At 35.4% G+C, this 20,283-nt stretch overlaps 1 protein-coding gene across 4 annotated transcripts in view; it reads right to left on the bottom strand.

The window, feature by feature from the left end:
* Window positions 1-814: 814 nt before the first annotated feature.
* The window catches only part of Lsm14a (LSM14A mRNA processing body assembly factor), a 52,462-nt gene continuing 32,993 nt past the window's right edge, over window positions 815-20,283 (bottom strand). The window contains exons 4-11 of one of the 4 annotated variants that reach the window (XM_047528101.1): window positions 19,854-19,976; window positions 15,908-16,084; window positions 15,554-15,619; window positions 12,230-12,412; window positions 11,935-12,106; window positions 9,745-9,976; window positions 4,546-4,602; window positions 815-2,740 (exon numbers count right to left, since the gene is read on the bottom strand). In XM_047528101.1, coding sequence (XP_047384057.1) covers window positions 4,579-4,602; window positions 9,745-9,976; window positions 11,935-12,106; window positions 12,230-12,412; window positions 15,554-15,619; window positions 15,908-16,084; window positions 19,854-19,976 — 977 coding nt within the window. In that variant the 3' untranslated portion in view covers window positions 815-2,740; window positions 4,546-4,578. The remainder of the gene's footprint in view (window positions 2,741-4,545; window positions 4,603-9,744; window positions 9,977-11,934; window positions 12,107-12,229; window positions 12,413-15,553; window positions 15,620-15,907; window positions 16,085-19,853; window positions 19,977-20,283) is intronic. The other 3 variants (XM_047528103.1, XM_047528100.1, XM_047528102.1) reach the window with 3 other exon arrangements.

Below are 20,283 nucleotides of genomic sequence, written 5' to 3'. Positions count from 1 at the left end.
GATTAGATATGAAAAGTGAATCAGAAAATTTAATACTTCTCAGGAAAAGAAGTTGCTTCTCAGCTGATGCTGTGAATGCAGGGGTCCCACAGGAGCAGCTTTTGATATATAATTCAGAGACACAGGGACTTAAACCATGTTAAATTAAGAGAGAAAACACACTCATTTGTTTATGCTAAGAGTAAAAAACAAAGCCTAAGTCTTCAAAGCAGCCAAACCCTGAAGGAAACTTCAGTCTCACCCTCCTCATTTCCAGCGATATTCCATTCTACAGAAATATTCCCAATCCCCTCTTCTAATTAGGTCCTTCCTGTCTTCATGCCAGACACAACCTGGATACTAGAGTTTTGGAAGCATGGGGAAAATGGTATGAAATTCTTGTGCAAATTCTACCATGGCTCTCTAAGGAGGGGGCTAGATCAGATAGAGTCAATTATAATATTGTATAATTTCCTTCCCAAACCTGGCTGATCAGAAATACCTGTGAGACTACAGTACCTTGTTGGCTTAGTTTCCTAATGTCACAAACTTTAATTCAGGAGTGTCTTATACTCAGAAAAGAAAGAATATAACTTTTAACTTCCCTTATACATCTACAATAAATAAATCTCAGAAATAAAGTTAGAAATTGATCTAGTTACTACAGATTATAAACATTATCATAACTACACACACACACACACACACACACACACACACACACATTTTGTGGTGCTAGAGATGGAATCCAGGCCTTATTCTTCCAACCTTATTGATGCTTTTCATTATACTTCATTTATATTGGAAGAGAATGTTACCACTTAAGAGAAAGAACTTTGACAAACATTTTTTATTGAACAGTTTTATTCTGTTTTAGAATAAAAACCTTGCTTTAATATTGTAAGGTGCACTGCAGGTATGCCATGCTGCCAGTTAATTTTGGGACAACAAATGTCCCAGTCAATGACCCAGAGAGCTGGGAAAACACGTGAACTCATACTTTCAGAGTGTGTAGAACTGGTATTTACAAGTTTTTCTTCTTGAAATTGGCCTGGGACTTCTCAGTCTACACAGGTATTGCCACAGCACTTGCTTTGATGCTCGAATGCCTCAGAAATGTGTTCATAATCATGATTTGTGGGTCCTCCAAAAGGTTTAGTTGTTAACATGCAAGCAAATAGTACTAAACAATATTATCTAAACTATGGCTGCCAAGTACTGGATCTTAATAATGAAATCAAATTACAAAACATTTCCTTGTAGAGCTATACAAAAGATATAAAATTAAAATAAAAATATCAACCATCTTTAAATATTCCAATTCTCCTACAGTGCAGTTTTCCACATCTTTATCACTACTGAATGTTTTAAGGAGAAAGTTAACAAAAATCAAAATAGATAAAAATATTTAAATCTTTGGATCCCTTTATTCCATGGCCTTCGTAAAAACACAAAAGTGGCCAGATTTTTTTCCACTATAGCTTAAAATATCAAAAAGATTTATTAGTAATTTATAATTAGCAATGAACTCTATACTGAGTCATTTGTGGGTCACAGGCCCAATATTAATAATGTGTTACAAGTTTTCAAAATAATTTCAAACATTCTGAATCCTTTTGAAATAATGGAATGAGTCAATGTTATCACAACAAAATTCCAGGCATATCAGGAAAAACAGGTTAACTGATGCCTAGTTTTAAAAGTCTTAAAAAAGGGAGATGATTACTTATTTGAAAATACAGCTAAGTACATTCTTATCTATGATTATTTATTTACATTCATATACTGAAAATATTATTTGGAGAAATCCTGTGATATGCCATTTGCTACAAAATGAAGTTCTTACACTGAGCATGAAGAATTTATCCTTTTTAGATAATGGAAGAATGTATCAAATCTTCATTTATGTTCCAAACCTTAAAAAATAAATCAAAATCTTAAGCCTGGAAAGACAAGGGGAAAAAAGACCCACCCATAACTCTGTTCCTCAGCACATCAACTTCTGCAAGGACACAGTATGTTTGCTGACTTTAAAATGTTTATTCTTTAAAAAATTAGTTGCTTTTTATACAGCTATACAAAGTTCTTAATGTTTCTTTGGCAATGGAATATAATGGAATTTTACAACTATATAAAAAAGTTACCTTTGCCTAAGAAACAGTATTTACTGTGTGTACATAGTTGACTGACAAAATTCTCTACCATCCAGCACCCTAATTAATTGACGAAATAAGCTACCTCATATTATAGGATTTCCAAAAAGAAAGAGGAAGATAAAGACACACACACACACACACACACACACACACACACACACGCGCGCGTGCACACACACAACCATCTGTGGCTCAAAACACAGTATCACGGCCCTATCTGCAGGCAACTTGCAATAATTGCCAAATACAATTTAGTGATAAGAAAAATCCTTTCAGTGATGAAAAAATACTTATAAGTCCATTGAAGTACTGCTTTAGTTTAACTATACATAAGAAATTACTTAACCTTCTGCTATTCCAAATATATTTAGTGCTCATTTTTTTAACATGAGCCTTCCTCCCCCCAAAAGTAACTGCATTGTATCTTTGAAATTAAGCAGAAAAATAAACAAACAACAAAACCCAGTGCTGGTGACAAATATACAGCAAATTCACTTCTTCATTCTTCACAAAGACTGAAACCAATTTTCAGGACCATGAAGAGCTAGAAATTCACCTATTTTCAAAGACTTGTTTGTAGACTATGCAGCAACTTTGTTGTCTTTCTAAAAAGGAAAAAAACAAAACAAAACAAAAACAACAACAAAAAACAAAACAACACACACACACACACAAAAACCCAATTAGTTCATGCTCCAAAATTATTAGTTTATTAATGAGTCTTATCTTTCTTTTTCATTTGCTTAAGTTTAAGTTACCTTTAAATATACCCTTCCTTTTACTTTCATGGAAAATGTTTCACTGATTTTTCAGGAAACATCTATAAGCTTCCACACTAAGTAGAAGCTCATTATTTGTTTACTGCATTTTCTAGTCAGCGCAGGTTGAAGCAGTGTTATTATGCGCTGGGTGTGGCAAGAAGGCCACTCTAAGATACAGGTGTACCTCACTATCTTTGGTTGCCCTAATGATTTTGAAAAACAGTGATATAAAATTTAAACTCTCAAGTTAGTAATCATGAAATACAATTGATAACTCTTTTAAAACAAGCTTCATAAAACTGTGGAGTCTTTGAGAAAAGTTTTTACTAAGCAATAAAATACTGAGACAGTAAAATAACATTTCTTGCCAGGTGTAGACATGCATGCCTATAATCCCAGAGGCTTGGGAGGCTGAGGCAGGAGGATTATGAGTTCCAAGTCAGCCTTAACAATTTAGTAAGGTGCTAAGCAACTCAGTGAGATCCTGTCTCTAAATAAAGAACAAAAAAGGGCTGGGGATGGAGCTCAATGGTTAAATGTCCCTGAGTTAAGTCTCCAGTATAAAAAAACAGAAAACCAAGCAAACAAACAAACAAACAAACAAACAAAAAACCTCTTCAAAACTCCATGCCAAGAGAAAGCAATGATTTAGAAATCTATTTGGTGTGTGTGTGTGCGCGTGTGTGTATGCTAAGGACTGAACCCAGGGCTGCTTTACTGCTCTCCAGTCCTTTTTTGTTTTTATTTTGAGAGAGGGTCTTCTAAATTGCTGAGGTCAGCCTTAAACTTTTGATCCTCCTGCCTCGGCCTCCTGAGTTGCTGGGATTACAGGCATGCACCACTGTGTCTGGCTAGAAATAATTTTTAAGAAAGAACTCATAAATTGGAGCCTTCATAGTGAGACTAATTCTAAAGTAAAGACCTATAAATAGCAGCAGAGTAGGGGGCTTCTATTTGCCTCCAAACTAGCTGCTACCATGTACATACAGTTGGGCCCTCTATATTCCTGGGTCTGTATCTTCAGATTCAACCAACTGAGGATAGAAACTATGGAGGAGAGGGGATCGCATAAGTATTGAATATGCAGATTGCTTTTTTTCTTCTTGTTTTCATTCCCTAAACTATGTGATATTAACAATTATTTACACAGTATTTACACTAAATTAAGTATTGTAAGCAATCTAGAAATTATTTAAAATATGAGGGCTAGAAGTATAGCTCAGTGGTATGTGCAAGGCCCTGGGTTCAATCTGTAGCAACCCCAAATAAGTAACAGATAAATAAAATATGAGAGGATATGCACAGGTTATAAGCAAATAACTATGTTATTTTATATAAGGGACTTAAGCATCCACAGATTTCAGTATTCATGAGGTTCATGAAATCAATCACCTGTGGACACCAAGGGATGACTATACCTTATTTTTACTGCTAATTCCTATCCCAACTTATAAACAGACATTTTGTAGGTGAAATACTTTGCTTCATCTGTATATACAATAACATTTGTACAATATAAAATGTTATTAAATTGAAATACATATGGCATGGTATAAGGTAGTACAGAAATAAATGAGCTAAAGATGAACACTTTGTACCCCACCAAAGCCAACCTTCACATCTCCCAATTTATTTAATTGCTTTTTTACCTTTCAGAAAGCAGTACGACCAATCCAGACCTTTTAGGGTCCAAAAGCTGTGGATTTCTGAAAGGTAAAAAAAAAAAAAAAAAAAAAAAAGGAAAAGAAAAGAAAAAGATACAAGGAGAAAGAGAGAAAAGGGAAATGGGGAATAGTGGGGACAAGAGGGGGAGAGGAGAAAATAAAAGGGGGAAAGGGAGAGAGTATCATGCTATCATTTCAGACACCTTACTGTCTCTGGATCCTCTGAAGAAACAGAGACTCAAGTGCTTAGTCTCACCCACCCACCGTGGAGGTTCAACTAGTAGCATATAAAATAGGGGCTGGCTACATTCTTATTATTACCCAAATCCTAATCAGGTCCTGCCACCACCCCTCCCCTTTGCCCCCCCCAAAATAAAGGGGGGACACCCCCCAAAACACCAAGCATCACAGGACCAAATGTTTTAAAACATTTCAGTTAAGAAAAAATGGGCCGGAAATCAAAGTAACAAGTTTTGGCTTTATAAGTTTGCAGTAGATCAATTAACGTCTTAGGGTCCTTAGTTCTGTAATCATCTAATAGTATAGCTGATTCTTTAAAGGCTTTTAAGAAACCTATGATCCAACCCTTAGGTTTTCATTAACCAACCAAATTTGTCTGCTCACCCCAAAACTGATTCATGCCAACATAGCAGAAGGAACAAAGCCAATTCATTTCATGAAGGCTGTAGAGAAGGTATCACTGGGAAGAAATACTAGATAATGTTTCAGAAATGATTTTATCCTTAAAGGTAAATTTCCTTTGTGTAATCACTCGCTATTTCCAACCTTTAAAGATGACAAGATGATAAGGATCTAGAAGGTGCAGGTTACTGATATTAAGGATATAGTGGTGGACGGACAGGTCATTCAACTCCGGAATGGACAATCAAGGGTTACCCATAATGATGGAAATTTGGCTTTGCTACTGATAAGCACATACTTCAAGCAGACCAAGGCTGTGTGCTGAGATAGGTGTTTTGATGGGGAAAAAAGTAGAAAACAATCCCTAATGCCAGAGGCTTCCATCTAGCAGGCAATGGAGTACAAAACAAAATAAAATACATGAAGTAGGGGACAATGAATGTATTTAAAATGTGTACCAACAAAGCAGATATAAGTTCAAAGAAAGAAATCAGTGTATAAAAGAAGGGAACCTACATCACAGAGTTGATGTGAGGTTTAAACAATATATGAAAAACAGAACAGTGCCTGGGACTTGCTAAGGACTACGTAGATGCTAACTGCTATTAAATATAAAGGCTTGCTTTCCATTCTGGGAGTATGTGCTTCCTAGATTCTTGGTGCTAAAAATGTGATATGAGATAAAAATCATTTTCTTGTATAATGTCTCTATGATCCTTCCTATGCTTTCAAGATAAAGTACACCTTAGGAAAGATAGTGAAAGTTAAGTTCCTGACTTTTAGCTATGTCTGTCTCCTCACTGGACTGTAAACACCAAGAAAGCTGGGACAGATCATATCTATTTGTTATCACCAATGTCCAGCACAGTACCTGGCATATATGAAAAATTCTGTAAAATTGGTAAATGAATGGGGTTAGAGTTGGAATCAAGCTGTATATAATAGATGACCACAAACCAGCCTGCCTGAGTCAGATGTTAAAGGGTAAGGAGAAATAGAGCTGGATATATGAATTGGAGACAATAAGAAAAGCAGGCAGTGCATAAGGGCCTTCAAGTCGTCAGGGCAATGCCTCAGGGTTACTTTCAATCCTTGAAATGCCAAAGCAGAGGCTGGAATATCTGAGAGGGGTAAAGACTCATAGATAACCTCTACAATTCATCTGAATGCTGCAGTACTGTGATAAGATTTTTTTTTTTAAACAAAAGACTCAAAATGAGTATACAATATGATATGACTTTAAAAATAATACTTGAACATGCCTATAATCCTAGTGACTTAGGAGACTGAGGCAGGAGGACAGCAGGTTCAAGGCCAGTGTCAGCAACTTAGAGAGGCCCTCAGCAACTTAGTGAGACCCTGTCTTCAAAGTAAAAAACAAAAAAGGGCTGGGGACATGGCTCAGTAGTTAAACATCCCTAGGTTTAATCTCTGGTACCAAAATAAATAACTAATAAAAAAAAGTTTATATTAATAAATGCATGTAGCATGTACATGGCATTAAGTCAACGAAGGTTGAAGAATGTTCAGAGAAAGGGGCATAATAGTCTGGTCTTACACAGAAAACATGATAGTTGTTTTTTCAAAAACTATCATTAAGTACAGTACCTATTCTGTACAAGGACAGTTTCACCAAAAAGTTGAAGATAAAGGCAAAGAGATTTCCACTCAAACTGTGTATGTCTCTGAGCACCTAACAACTGAGTACTCCTGGGGTGAGGTGGACACTCCATAAGAGTCACTACAGAAGACACTTAAGTTTTGGCTAGGTGGTCAGATCTCTCAGAGGTTTTCCAACTCCAAGAGTTAATGGGTCATGATCATGGATACCTCCACTGCGTGGAGTAGGCCAAAATGGAAAACTGGGAGAAGGCAGAGCTATGACTGGAGAATGGGAAGATGATAAGGTCAGTCTGAGGAAGGGTGACAGTAGGATACAAAGCAAGTGACAGAAATGCAGGGCAGAAACATACAAGGTCCAAGCTGAAGAAGTGATTAGAAACTATGAGAGGATGAGTTCACAAAAGGGGGAGGGAAGTGGAGAGTGAGTGAGTGGTCAAGCAGAGGTCAAGGTGTGTGAACATGAGCATGAAGGCTCACAAGAAAGGCAAACTGAACACTCCAGGCAGAAGACTGGGTAAAAAGGTCCCAAGACAGGAGTCAGTTGGAAGATAACAAGAGCAAGAAAGCCCACCTATCTGCTGCAGATAGGTGGAATGAAGGAGAGATCTGTCCCACTGGCCACAAGGATAACAGCCAGCACTAGACATCTGATCCAGAGAAACAGGCAGACCATGAAGTATTTAATAGGCTGTTAAGGAGCACTTGTTTTTGTTTGGGTTTTTAAAAATCTTTCCCCCTTTGTTTTGTTTGTGTTTTAAACAAAAAAATAAGTATGTTAAAGGAAATACGAAGATTCTAAGTTGAGGGGGTGATCATCAGTGTCAAATATTGTAGAGAGGTTAAAGACAAATATTTATGAAAAAGCTACTAAATTCTAGAAGCAAGGGATCACTGACAATGTCAAGAACAATAAAAGAAGGAAGAGTCATTCTGTCGTTTCTAAGACAGATTCTCTTAGCTGGGATGAAGATTTTGCAATTGCATCAGGCCACTAGAGCTATATTGTGTGAGATAATGACTTGAGGTTAGTTAATAGGCATCAAAATTAACAGACCAGATCTCAAAGCTATTGTTCTTTTTAGAGAGATGGACAGTGGCCAATTTTAAATACTGGACAATAAAATTCCTGCCAGCAAGTCTTTCTATTTCCAGGTTTCCTCTGCTATGTAGACCTTTAAGGTATAAATAGACTTTATAGTTTGAACTGTTACATTTTTTCCCCTCCACTACTCCTAAAATCAATGAACTAGGATAGTTTATTATCTTATCAATACACAAGTCATATACATAAACATTTTATACAGAGCTACAGAATTCTCTCATACCACAGTTTTAAGACTATAGTGAAAAGAGAAAATGTAGTGCTTTCCACAAAACTAAATGAAGAGCACTGACTCAGGAACCTACTTGCTAGGTTCAACACTCAGCATCATCATTTATAAGCTGTGTGACCATGAATAAGTTATTACTTCTATACCTATTTCCTCAGTTGTAAAATGAGGATGATAATAGAACCTACATCACAGAGTTAATATGAGGTTTAAATAATATGTGAAAAACACTTAGAACAATGACCACTACTTGGAAAGGACTATGTAAATGCTATTATTAAATGTAAAGGCTTGCTTTCCATTATGGGAGTATGGATTTCCTAGCCCCCATGGTGTAAAAAATTCGTAATATGAAATAAACATCCTTTCCTTGTAGAGTATTTCTACAATCCTTCCAATGCTTGCTTTCTTTCTTTCTTTCTTTTTTTTTTTTTTGGTACTGAGAATGAAATGCCACTGCACCTAGTCTTCCTATGCTTTCTTAAAACAAAACAAAACAAAACAAAAAAACAGGTGCAGTGGTGCACACCTCTTGATCCCAGTGGTTTGGGAGGCTGAGGCAGGAGGATCATGAGTTCAAAGCCAGCCTGAGCAGCAAGGTCTTAAGCAACTCAGCAAGACCTGTCCCTAAATAAAAAATAAGGTTAAGGGCTGGGGTTGTGGCTCAGTGGTGGAGCACTTGCCTACCATGTGAGAGGCACTGACTGGGTTTAGTCCTGAGCACCACATGAAAATAAATAAATAAAAAATAAAAATATTGTGTCCATCTACAACTTAAAAAAAAATAAATAAATAAAGAAAGAAAGAAAGAAAGAAGAAGAGAAGGACTAATTCTAACTCAGCCTATAGGTGTGGGTGGGGATTTTAAAAATTTTACTGGTCAAAAAAAAAAATCTAAAACCATGCTTTTAAAATAAAAAGACAGGGGGCCGAAGAAGAAATAGCTTGTTTTGGAGAGTGCTTGCCTAGCATGCACAAGGGCCACAGTTGGAATCCCCCATGCCTCGGCGGGGGGTGGGAGGAGAAAGGCAAAAAAGATTACCACATTTCCACCTTTTCCTTCAGTTGAAAAGAGCACAGACAAATAAATGAATAAAATAAAGGTCCAGAGCTGGGGTTATGGCTCACTGGTAGAAATGCTTGCCTGGCATGCATGAGGCACTGGGTTCAATCCCCAGCACCACTGCGTGGAATAAATAAAATAAATGAATAAATAAAATAAATAAATAAAAATGAATAAAATAAATAAAAATAAATAAAAATGAATAAATAAAATAAAGGTATTATGTTAAAAAAAGGTCCATCAACAGCTTAAAAAAATACACATATGTGTGTATATGTGTGTGTGTGTGTGTGTGTGTGTGTGTGTATATATATATATATATTTATATATGTAAAAATAAAAAGAAGTTACTGCCCTTAATATTATATAAACATCCTAATCAGGTATATTCTCCATTGAATAGTCAAACTAGGTTATTCTTAATGCTCTCAAGAAAATTTACCCAAAATAGATAAAAGTAAAAACATTCTGAGATGTATAAAACTGAATGCCAATCCTGCACTATATAAACATAATCATACCTACCCTATATTCAAAATCTGCAAACTCCCTGCCCCCACGACCTCCTCTGAATCCACCACGAAATCCTCGAGGGGCAGCAAATGTACCACCTCTGCCACCACCACGCCCTCTGCCACCACGGAAGCCAAGACCTCCTCTGCCTCTGTACCCTCCACGGCCACGGTTTGGACGAAGTGGAATTCCAAATGTTTCAGCATTTAATCTTCTTTCTTCAGCCCAGGTTGGTCTTCGTTCTCTATTATAAAAGCAAGCAATCTTTAGCATATCAGGTATAAAAAAGTGTTTCTCATAAAAAATATGTAGCATTAACTCCCCAATTAAGGCTAAATAATTCCTAAAGATCAATTATAACTAAGCATTTAATATAAGTCTTCAAAGTTGTCCATGGCTTACAAGTTTAATATCTTCCTATAATATTCAGTTACATTTCATGGGAAAATATTCTTGCAAATATAGCTGATAAAACAAAGAAAAATGACAAAGGCATAAATATAATGGTACAGATATAATGAGATTTACAATTGATTCCACTAAGTACTAATGGAGAAGAAGGCAAAGCCAGGCAGGAAAACCTTGTTTTGAGGAAGTTAGGAGATGGAAGTAGTTACAAGTCTCCAGTATGTTCCTAGACCAATTTCTGGCTTTGACACCAATTAACCCAGTTAAATGTCTAACCTGTAGCTGTCATTCAGTCTAGCTAGATAACTGCAGTTCTCAGAACTATCATCCTCCCCAACCATATTTAAACTAAAGTAAATAACTGCCAGCAGATGGCAGCAAAGTGCAGAGAGGACAAAGACAATGTGAACTAAGCAGCAGAACTCCAGAAACTTTTAGTTCTTGATCCCAAATCCTTTTACCTCAGGATAATCAGACAATTTTTCAGAACCACATTTACTACAATATGACAGAGTTTAACTGTACTGGCAAACTTCAAGAAGTACTAATTCTTTTGGTACTGGCTTCATGTGTACTACAGTATAGCGGGATAAAGGAAAAGGTTTTATGTGTGCATGCATTTTTGTAGTACTGGGGATTGAATCCAGGTGAGCTCTACTACTGAGCTATATCCTCAGTCCTTTTTATCTTGAGACACAATCTCACTAAGTTTCCCAAGTTGGTCTTGATCTGAGTAGCAACCCTCAGCCTCCTGAGAAGCTGGGTTTATAGGTATGCATCACTTTGTCCAGCTGAAAAAGTCTATTTAGAAGTTACAGGGCTGGGGAGATAGCTCAGTTGGTAGAGTGCTTGCCTTGTAAGCACAAGGCCCTGGGTTCGATCCCCAGCACCAAAAAAAAAAAAAAAAAAAAAAAAAAAAAAAAAGTTACAAGAATGCTTCTGTTTTAATTAGTAATATTCGAATATGACTGCATCCCTAAATTATACAGTCAATTACTTCTTTTCAAGAAATACAATTTAAAACTTCAGTATATCAATTTTTTTCTCCCTTGGTACCAGGAAATGAACCGAGAGGCACTTAACCACTAGGCCACATACCTAGCCCATTTTATTTTTTATTTTGAGACAGGGTCTAAGTTGTTTAGGGCTTCAGTAAGTTGCTGAGGCTGACTTTGAACTTGGAATCCTCCTGCCTCAGCCTCCCGTGCAATACAGGCATGCACCACTGTGCCTAGTAGCATTTTTTAAAAATAAAATTAAACATTAAAAAAAATCAATTATGAGCCAGGTGCAGTGGTGCATGCCTATAATTCCAGTGACTTGGAAGGCTGAGGCAGGAAGATTACAAGTTCACAGCCAACCTCAGCAACTTAGTGAGGCCCTAAGAAACTTATCAAGACCCTGTCACAAAATAAAATTAAAGGTCTGGGGATGTGGCTCAGTGGTTAAGTGTTCTTGGGTTCAATTCTCAGGAAAAAAACAAAACAAAATAATTAACACCACAAACCCCCCATAAATTGTGATCATTAGACATTTTTAGGTATGCATTAAACCTTATGTTATTTTTTTATTTAAAAAAAGTTTTTTTGTAGTTGTAAATGGACAACATGCCTTTATTTATTTATTTATTTTTATGCAGTGCTGAGGATCGACCCCAGTGCCTCACACGTGCTAGGCAAGCACTCTACCAGTGAGCTATAGTTCCAGCCCTAAACCTTGTAAATTTATAAGAAAATATTTAATACTTAAACATCATAAATGTACACAAGTATAAGAATATTTAAAGGACTGTACCTATTATCATCACATGAAATATTATCAAAGAAGGACTTAGTTTTATCATAATAGCAATTAGGTCCAAGTGGATCTTCTTCATCAGCATTTCCTTCACTGTTTTGGGTATCAACTCCTGAGTCCCCTTTATCTTCACCATTTACAGGCTTCTCTTGTTTCTCAAGTTTATCTTCTAATGAAAAACAAATACATACCATATAAATAAGACTTGTACTAAATAAAATTAAACACTGAATCTGGAAAACATCCTCAATTCATATTAAATAATTTTCTGAACAGAAAAACTATACCTTACCTTTTAATTTAAGTTTATTATGAAACTCTCTGTCAATCTCCTCCTTGTTAAATTGTGCATTTGCACTTTCAAAGTCAAAGTCTTTCTCAAATTTCATTGGACCATCCCGCCGAATACCAAATCTTCCCCTGCCACCTCGATGACCCCCTCTCCCTCTCCTTGGAGCTGAGGAAGCACCTGGAACTGTTAATAAAAAATATATACAAGGGACAACAAGTATGTAATAGTTAATTTAAGACAAGTTGTTACTGTGGTCTTTCTGTTCTAACAGGTCAATAACAGAAATGCTTAAAGTCTCTACATACATTACTGTATTTGTATGTTTCATATTAAAACTGGTAACTAAAGTAATGTATATAGGAAGAACAGCACACATAAGAATTATAAAAATTTATATTTATGTATTACTTTTTTTTGGTACTGGGGATTGAACTCAGGAGTGCTTAACCACTGAGCCACAATCCCGGCCCTTTTTTATATTTTATTTAGAGACAGGGTCTCACTGAGTTGCTTAGGGCCTTGCTAATTTGCTGAGGCTGGCTTTGAACTCAAGATCCTCCTGCCTCAGCCTCCTGAGCCACTGTGATTATAGGCATGTGCCACTGTGCCCGGTTATATTTATGTATTACTTAAAGAGTATACAACCAAACAAGTTTAGAGCCTTCTACACAAAACTAATGTAATGTCCTTGAGGGTAGGGGCTTTGTTCTCCTTATTGGCATATCCACCAAACCTACAAAGCACTGGAAACACAGGGTTTTCAAAACTTAAAACCTTTTATGAAAGGTACAACAGAAAAGATACATAGTAGGAAAAATAAATGGGCACTAATAAGCACAAACTGCAAAGTAGGAGATGTTAATTCTATAACACAGATAAAGAAGCACTAGTTCTCATTTGTTCCTAACATTTGCCACTTCTTTTTGCTACCACCCTCTAACAGGCTCCATGTTATTCAGGCATTACTGTATCTATGTATATTCTCTCTATATAACACAATAAGATTTTAGTCAATCACATGAGATATGATCAAATAATACAAAGTAGTATAATCTATAGTGAATATTTGAGAACAAATACAAGGAATAAGAAAAAAATGATAGAGAAATATGGAATAGCATTTGACATGAGTTAACTGAAAAATACAAAGAACAGGGGCTGGGGTTGTGGCTCAGTGGGAGGGTACTTGCCTGGCATGTGTGAGGCACTGGGTTCAATTCTCAGCACCACATATAATTAAAAAAAAAAAAAAAAAAAAAGTCCATTGACAACTAAAAAAAAATTTTAATGCAGAGAACAAAGCAGTATGAATTTAGTAACTATAATTATGAGAAAAGTTTACTACATAGTAGAAAAGGTCAGAAGTGACTGAAGGTGCTGGGTGTGGTGGCACATGCCTGTAATCCCAGCAGCTTGGGAGGCTGAAGCAGGAAGAACATGAGTTCAAAGACAGTTTTAGCAAAGTGCCTGGGTTTGGGGGAAAAAAAAAAAAAAAAAAAACCACAAAACCCCACAGAGGCATTTTTTAATCTAGATAAGCAGGATTTTAAAAACATTCAACTTTACTATTACAAATGACTTGGTCACATGCCAGGAAGTATGACAGATCCATTTAAAAAAAAAGTTTCAGTCATAATGTCTATATCTATAAAACCTAAAAATAAATACATAGATAAAAATAAAAAAAATCAGAAAGAATATTCACTGTTCTGTTAATGAACTCTGGCGAAAGGGAAGAGTGATGAGTTTTAAAGGCAATGAAAAATACCTTTACTTATTAATTTATATAATTTTTACATGATAAAAGCATGGCAATTATTTTGAGAGAAGAGTTTGCCCCCCCCTCAAAAATGGTAAAATATAGTAAAATATAGTAAATCAAACCAAAACCTCTGTGTACACAGCACATACAAGAACATAAAATGTATGGAGCTGGGTATAGTCCCAGCTTTTTAGGAGGCTGAGGCAGGAGGATCCACTGAGTCCAGGCATTCAAGGCCAGGTCTGGGCAACACTGCAAGCACCCATTTCAAAAAAGTACAGGAGAAATGAGAGAGTGTACACACACACACAAACACAAACACACAGTACATCTTATATTTCTAAAACTTAGAAAATTACGTCCCATTTATTATATAAATAAAATGATTATACTTTTTTAATTTGGAAGAGTTTTAAAATATAATTTGATCTCCACTAGTGAATCTGAAATTAATAATACAATGGATGCTTTTGGGATGTTATGGATTATAAAACAAGTAAAGAAAATGTAAAACCTTATTAAATAAATAATCATGAAAGGAAAAGTTCTCAAATATTAAAATAAATAAAAAGGGAACTTAAATAAATAATTTTAATGGAGAAACTTTTCAAACTTTTACATATAATTCCAATTCTAAAATCATAGAGAATCAAAACCATTGATTTTATAATGCTAACAAGAAACTGATAAATATAAAATGAGGACACCAGGCAACCTGGGAGGCTGAGTATTCCAAGTTCAAGGTCAGTTCCAGCAGCTCAGCAAGACCTTGTCTCAAAATAAACAAACAAATAAAAAAACCCAAAAAGCAAGGCTGGGGATATAGCTCAGTTGGTACAGTGCTTGTCTTGCAAGCACAAGGCTCTGGGTTCAATCCCTAGTACTATAAAAAAGAAACAAATAAACAAACAACAAAACAAAACAAAACAAAACAAACAAAACACCAAAAGCAACCACCATAAAAAGAACCGGGCATGTAGTTCAGTGGTAAAGAGCATTTGGGTTAAATTCCCACTAGATTTATGCAAGCCATAGAACCATGCATGAATCCTACTAGCAGGAAATATTCAGGAATATATTAAAAAGACTATCATTGAGTAGTTCTTCCCCCCACACCCAAAGAGTACATTTTAAAAATCATTCTTCATTTTAATATAATTATAGACATATGGAAGGGGAAAAAATGTAGTACAGACTGGTCCCTTATGCCCATTACCTAGCTTCTCAATGGTAACACTTGCAGGAAACTGCCACTGGCACAATATAATTAATTTAAGTACAGACCTTATTCAAACATCACCAGTTTTTGAAGTTCTTATTTTCTGGTATGTCTTTATATATGTATAGATCCATGACATTTTACGACATAGACAGATATGCATAACCATCATCACAACCAAGATAAAGAACTGTTCTGTCATCACAAAGACACTCCCTTGACGTGCTTCTTAATAGTTAACAATCCCCAACTTTCATTTTTTATAATAATTATGCACCACACATTTAATATGTTTTCCCAGTTGAGAACCATAGGATATGGCTTTCAGGTCCAAGTAACTTACCTACTTGTCTCTTGCTATCATTTCTGAATTGTTCATTTTCTGGTCTTGAAACTTTGTGTACTTCAGCTATAGAAGGGGACATGCAAAGTGAGATATCAACTCAGGACATATAACTGAAACTTTCTGTAAAATTAGAAATGAGGGGAAACCCATAAAACAAAACCTATGCAGTGCCCCCAAAGTATAGCCACCCCACCACCACTTCTGAGTCAAATTTGAAACACTGACCATTCTATTAAGTTCAGTTTAAACCTTCTAGGATCATTCATATAAAGTAAATCCTCTTAATGAAAATAAGGTGAGGTGAAAATGTTGATCAGTCAATTATAGAACAGTAAATAGCTAAAGTTCTACCTCGCCTGTGCTCTTGGTTCTCTATTGCTTTTTGGCTGGTAGATGGCAAAGGCCTGGTTGATACAGGGCTCCTTCTCCCAACAGGTGCTGGAGCAGGTAAGTGGGCCGAGGCGGTCTGTACTGCTTGTTCCATGGTTGGACTTTTTCTCAAAGGATCTAACTGAGGGCTTGAACGACCTAAAATGTAACCAGAAGATAAGAATCTACCCTAACCTAGGATTTCAAATTAAACTAGACCTTTAAAAAAAAAAAAAAGAGTCTATTAGAGTTTTCTTTTTGTTTTGCGGAGCTGGGGATTGAACCCAGAGCCCTGTACATGCAAGGCAAACACTATCACTGAGTTACAGCTCCAGGCCCTATAATTTTATTTCTATCAATATAAATCCTCAGTACAAATTTGAACTAATCTACTTATTAAAACTGGTTATCTTTAGTGGTCTGCTCAGTATTTTTGAAATTTTTTTCCTCTTTTTTTTGGTACTGGGGAATGAATGCAGGGGGTGCTTTACCACTGAATTATAACCCCAGTCCATCTTATTTTTTTCTGGCAGGGTCTTATTAAGTTGCTGAGACTGGCATTATAGGCATGTGCCATTAAACTCAGCAGTTTGGTCATTAAAACAAAACAAAACAAAACAAAGACTCTTCCCCTCCACAACTTTATCTGTGTTTCTACCTAGTGGAATGAAGTGTCTCAAAAATTGTTGCCTGGTACAAGACTCCCTAAGAATAATATCAAAAATCATGTTGAAGGTAGGTCAAATGAAGGCTATGAATAACAACCAAATACTGACACATTTAAATGTTTTTAGTATTTTCTGTAGATGACTAATACGATATCTCTCCATGAAGTACTATTACAAGAAGGTGAGGTAAGTGGTTCTTATATATCTTAGATGCTTGGGTCATTAAACATCAAAATTAAAAGACCAGAAACAAATAAGCCCTTCAGATAATTACACAGTAGCCATAATAATTCTTTGCCACTTTAAGGATCAAGAGATTTTTTAAAAGCAAGGTTTTACTTAACATGGGGTTTGTACTTACAATGCTTTCCCTTTTATGAGGTCAGAACCTAGTCACAGGTTTAACTGAAGAATACAACATTAGGCATTACTATCATGCTTTTTTTGCCCCTATGTGTTTACTATAAATTTCTGCTCAGGTAATTCTCAAAGTTCATGATACTGTACAATATGATGTTTTGTTTAAAAATTATGTTCACTTTATGCAAAAACATTTCCAAGTATGCCACTACCTATTCATGCACATCCACACAGGTTCCAAACAACTGGTAAACTGCTAAGCACTGGCAATCACTGGTTTTGTGTATCCAGATAGTTTAGGGCCAATTAATTAGTTTATGGTTATACAAAGTATTACGAATGTGTATCACCATTTTCAGTCATTGACGACAAATTAACTTTGGCCAAAAAATTTAGATCACCATGAAAACATTTAAAAATAAAGTTATCATTAATAGAAACACTAGTTTTTTCATTGATCATAATGAGAAATCATGGTGGTTTATGTAACTTTTAGCCTGTGAGCAACATTTCATATTTTACTCATAAATAAATAAATAAAAAGGTTTTTTTTTTTTTTTTTGAGATAGGGTCTCATTATGTTGCCCAGGACGGCCTTGAACTCTTGGGCTCAAGTGATTCTCTTTCTTCAGCTTTCCAATTTGCCAGGAGTACAGGTGCTCACCAACACACCTAGCCTGTAGTATTTTTTGAAAGTACTTTGTTTTGTGTTTAAAACATTCTTTTTTACAAATAGAGTTTACTAATCAGGATAACAATTTTGCTATAAATAAGGAAATACAGGCGATATTGGCATAATATAGGAATAAATCCAGAGTTATTTGAGTAGAAATACATCCTGTAACAATTTTATATAGATATACCTCTAACTTTAATAAAATTATACTTAAAATTTAACATTTAAATTTATTTTAAAGTTTTTTGGGCTGGGGATATGGCTTAGTGGTAGAGTGCTTGTCTGGCATGTGTGATGCCCAGGGTTCAAGCTCTAGTACCTGAAACAATCTTCCACCAAAACCCTCTAAATGATCAGAAGTTTTTTTCTGCCCCAACATCATTCACTGGAACAACAAAGCTTTCTCCACAAATTTAAAAATAAAACTTTTATCATCTATTACATTATTTTTCTTTTTGCTTCTATGTCTGCTATTATGTCCATGTTTATTTAAAGATAATCTTTCCGCTGGGTAAAGTGGTACAAGCCTGTAAACTCAGCAGCTCAAGAGGATAAGGCAGGAGGATCAAAAGTTTGAGGTCAGCCTTGGCAACTTAGCAAGACTCCAGCTCAAAATACAAGTTTAAAAACGGGGACTGGGGCTGTAGTTCAGTGGTAGAGCGTCTCTAGGTTCACTCAATCCCCAGTACCACACACACACACACAAAACAAAAACAAAAACAAAAAATCCCCAACCCCACAAAAACAAAAACTTTAAGTTCTTCTACTATCCCACTAGAATGGATTGAAAGTACAATAAATTTAATTAATATAAGAAGTAAAGACTTCTCAATACTAAATTCTTTATCTAGGAACAAGATGTTTTCCTCATTATATGTGACTCCTTTTATGTTACTGTTACATTTTGCATTTTTCTTCATAGAAGTGGATCTATTTCTTATTATGCATATTATACATAATTTCCTGTTTCTAATTATTGTGAGCCTTTTCTCGAATCCCCATTACATGTATGAATTAAGCGATTTTGGGGCATTTTACCTCTAATTTAAGTCCCTCCCTAGTTCTAAGTTTTTCAGTGAATTTTCAATTGCAAGTAGAAAATTAGCACTGGTAAATAGTGCTAATTCCAATATTTATGTCACTTCCTTATTGCCTCATATATTCTGATTTAGTTAAAACTTTCTAAGACTCAGGAGTAGTGATAGCAGGCATCTGTGTTTATGATATTAGTAAGAATATTTCTGGAATTTCAATATCAGGTTTGATGTTGACTACTGGTTAAGATAGCTCATATTTACTGTGCTTATACTGTCTGAGGCACTATGTTAAGAGCACTGCAAACATTTTGAAAATTTAAAATTTAATTCTTAAAAATAAGTCTGATAGTTCAGCAGAAGAGCCCCATTTTATAATTTAGAAAATAAATGCTAAGATTAAGTAACAGTTTAGTGAAGAATTTAAAAAATATATAGAATACATAAAATGTAAATATTTGTTATTTCTGGGTACTAAGTCTATGGTTATTTTTATATTCTTCCTTATGCTCATTATATTTATTTCATTTACAACAAAGTATTAATTCTGTGATTATAGCATCTTTCTAAAATAACTTTACATTGCTTTATTGAAAAGTAAACATTCATGTAAAGCAATGAATCGATAATACCCACTTTAGCAGTGGATAAAAGAAGACTGAAATCTTGTGACTACTTAAGGTTCTGAGACTGGTTAATGGAAAAACAGAATTTAAAAATAAAACAGGATCCTTTAAGAAGCTTATTAAAATGCAGATCCCTGCTCCGGGGATTTTGATGTAGTAGGTCTCAGGACCTACATTTTCCAGAAGTGCTCCAGATGACACTGTAGTGGATGGTTCACACTGAGAATTACTGCTCTATATCCTGTCAGAATGTTAGATAAGATGCAACAGTACAATGAATAGTTCTTTTTTTTTTTCAGATGGTATTTCTAATTTATATAGGTTAGCTCATCCTCAGTGGCGAATCTGGTACTGATTTATGTATTTAAGTGCCATTCACAAATTATATAATTGCTTTTCAAAAACGTCAAACACAGAGAATGTCCACTATTTCAATTTCATGATCTATGAAGTTTGAAGTATAAATAGTATAAGTCATTCAATGATACATTTATTATAATACGGTAACTGGGAGAAAAAAATAAAAATTCAGAATGAAAATATCTGAAGGAAAAAAAGGCTTACCTTGAGATAACTGTGTTTTTATAGATCTTGTATCCTGCGTAAAGGCAGAACCAACTGCACTACTCTGAGATAAGGTACCACTGTTTGATGTTTCTGTTCCAAAGGATGTCAAGGAGCTTCCAGCTTGAAGAGGATTTTTTTAAACAAACATACAAAAACAAAAAACAAACTTCAATTATATAAAATATCATCTTAATGTTGTCTGCCTACTCTTCTATAACTCTTATACAACTTAATAATTCTAAAAATTAAGTGCATAAAGTAAGTTTGGAACCGGGCACAGTGGCCCATGCCTGTAATCCCAGTGATTTGAGAGGCTGAGGCAGGAGGATCACAAGTTCAAGGCCAGCTTCAGCAACTCAGCAAAGCCCTAGGTAACTTAGCGAGACCCTGATTTGAAATACAAAATATAAGGGGCTGGGAAATGCTT

Source organism: Sciurus carolinensis, chromosome 16 (assembly GCF_902686445.1).
Source record: "Sciurus carolinensis chromosome 16, mSciCar1.2, whole genome shotgun sequence".
In the NCBI taxonomy this organism is placed as follows: domain Eukaryota; kingdom Metazoa; phylum Chordata; class Mammalia; order Rodentia; family Sciuridae; genus Sciurus; species Sciurus carolinensis.
Note: the sequence above shows the minus strand (reverse complement) of the source record. Positions and strands in the feature narration are given on the sequence as shown.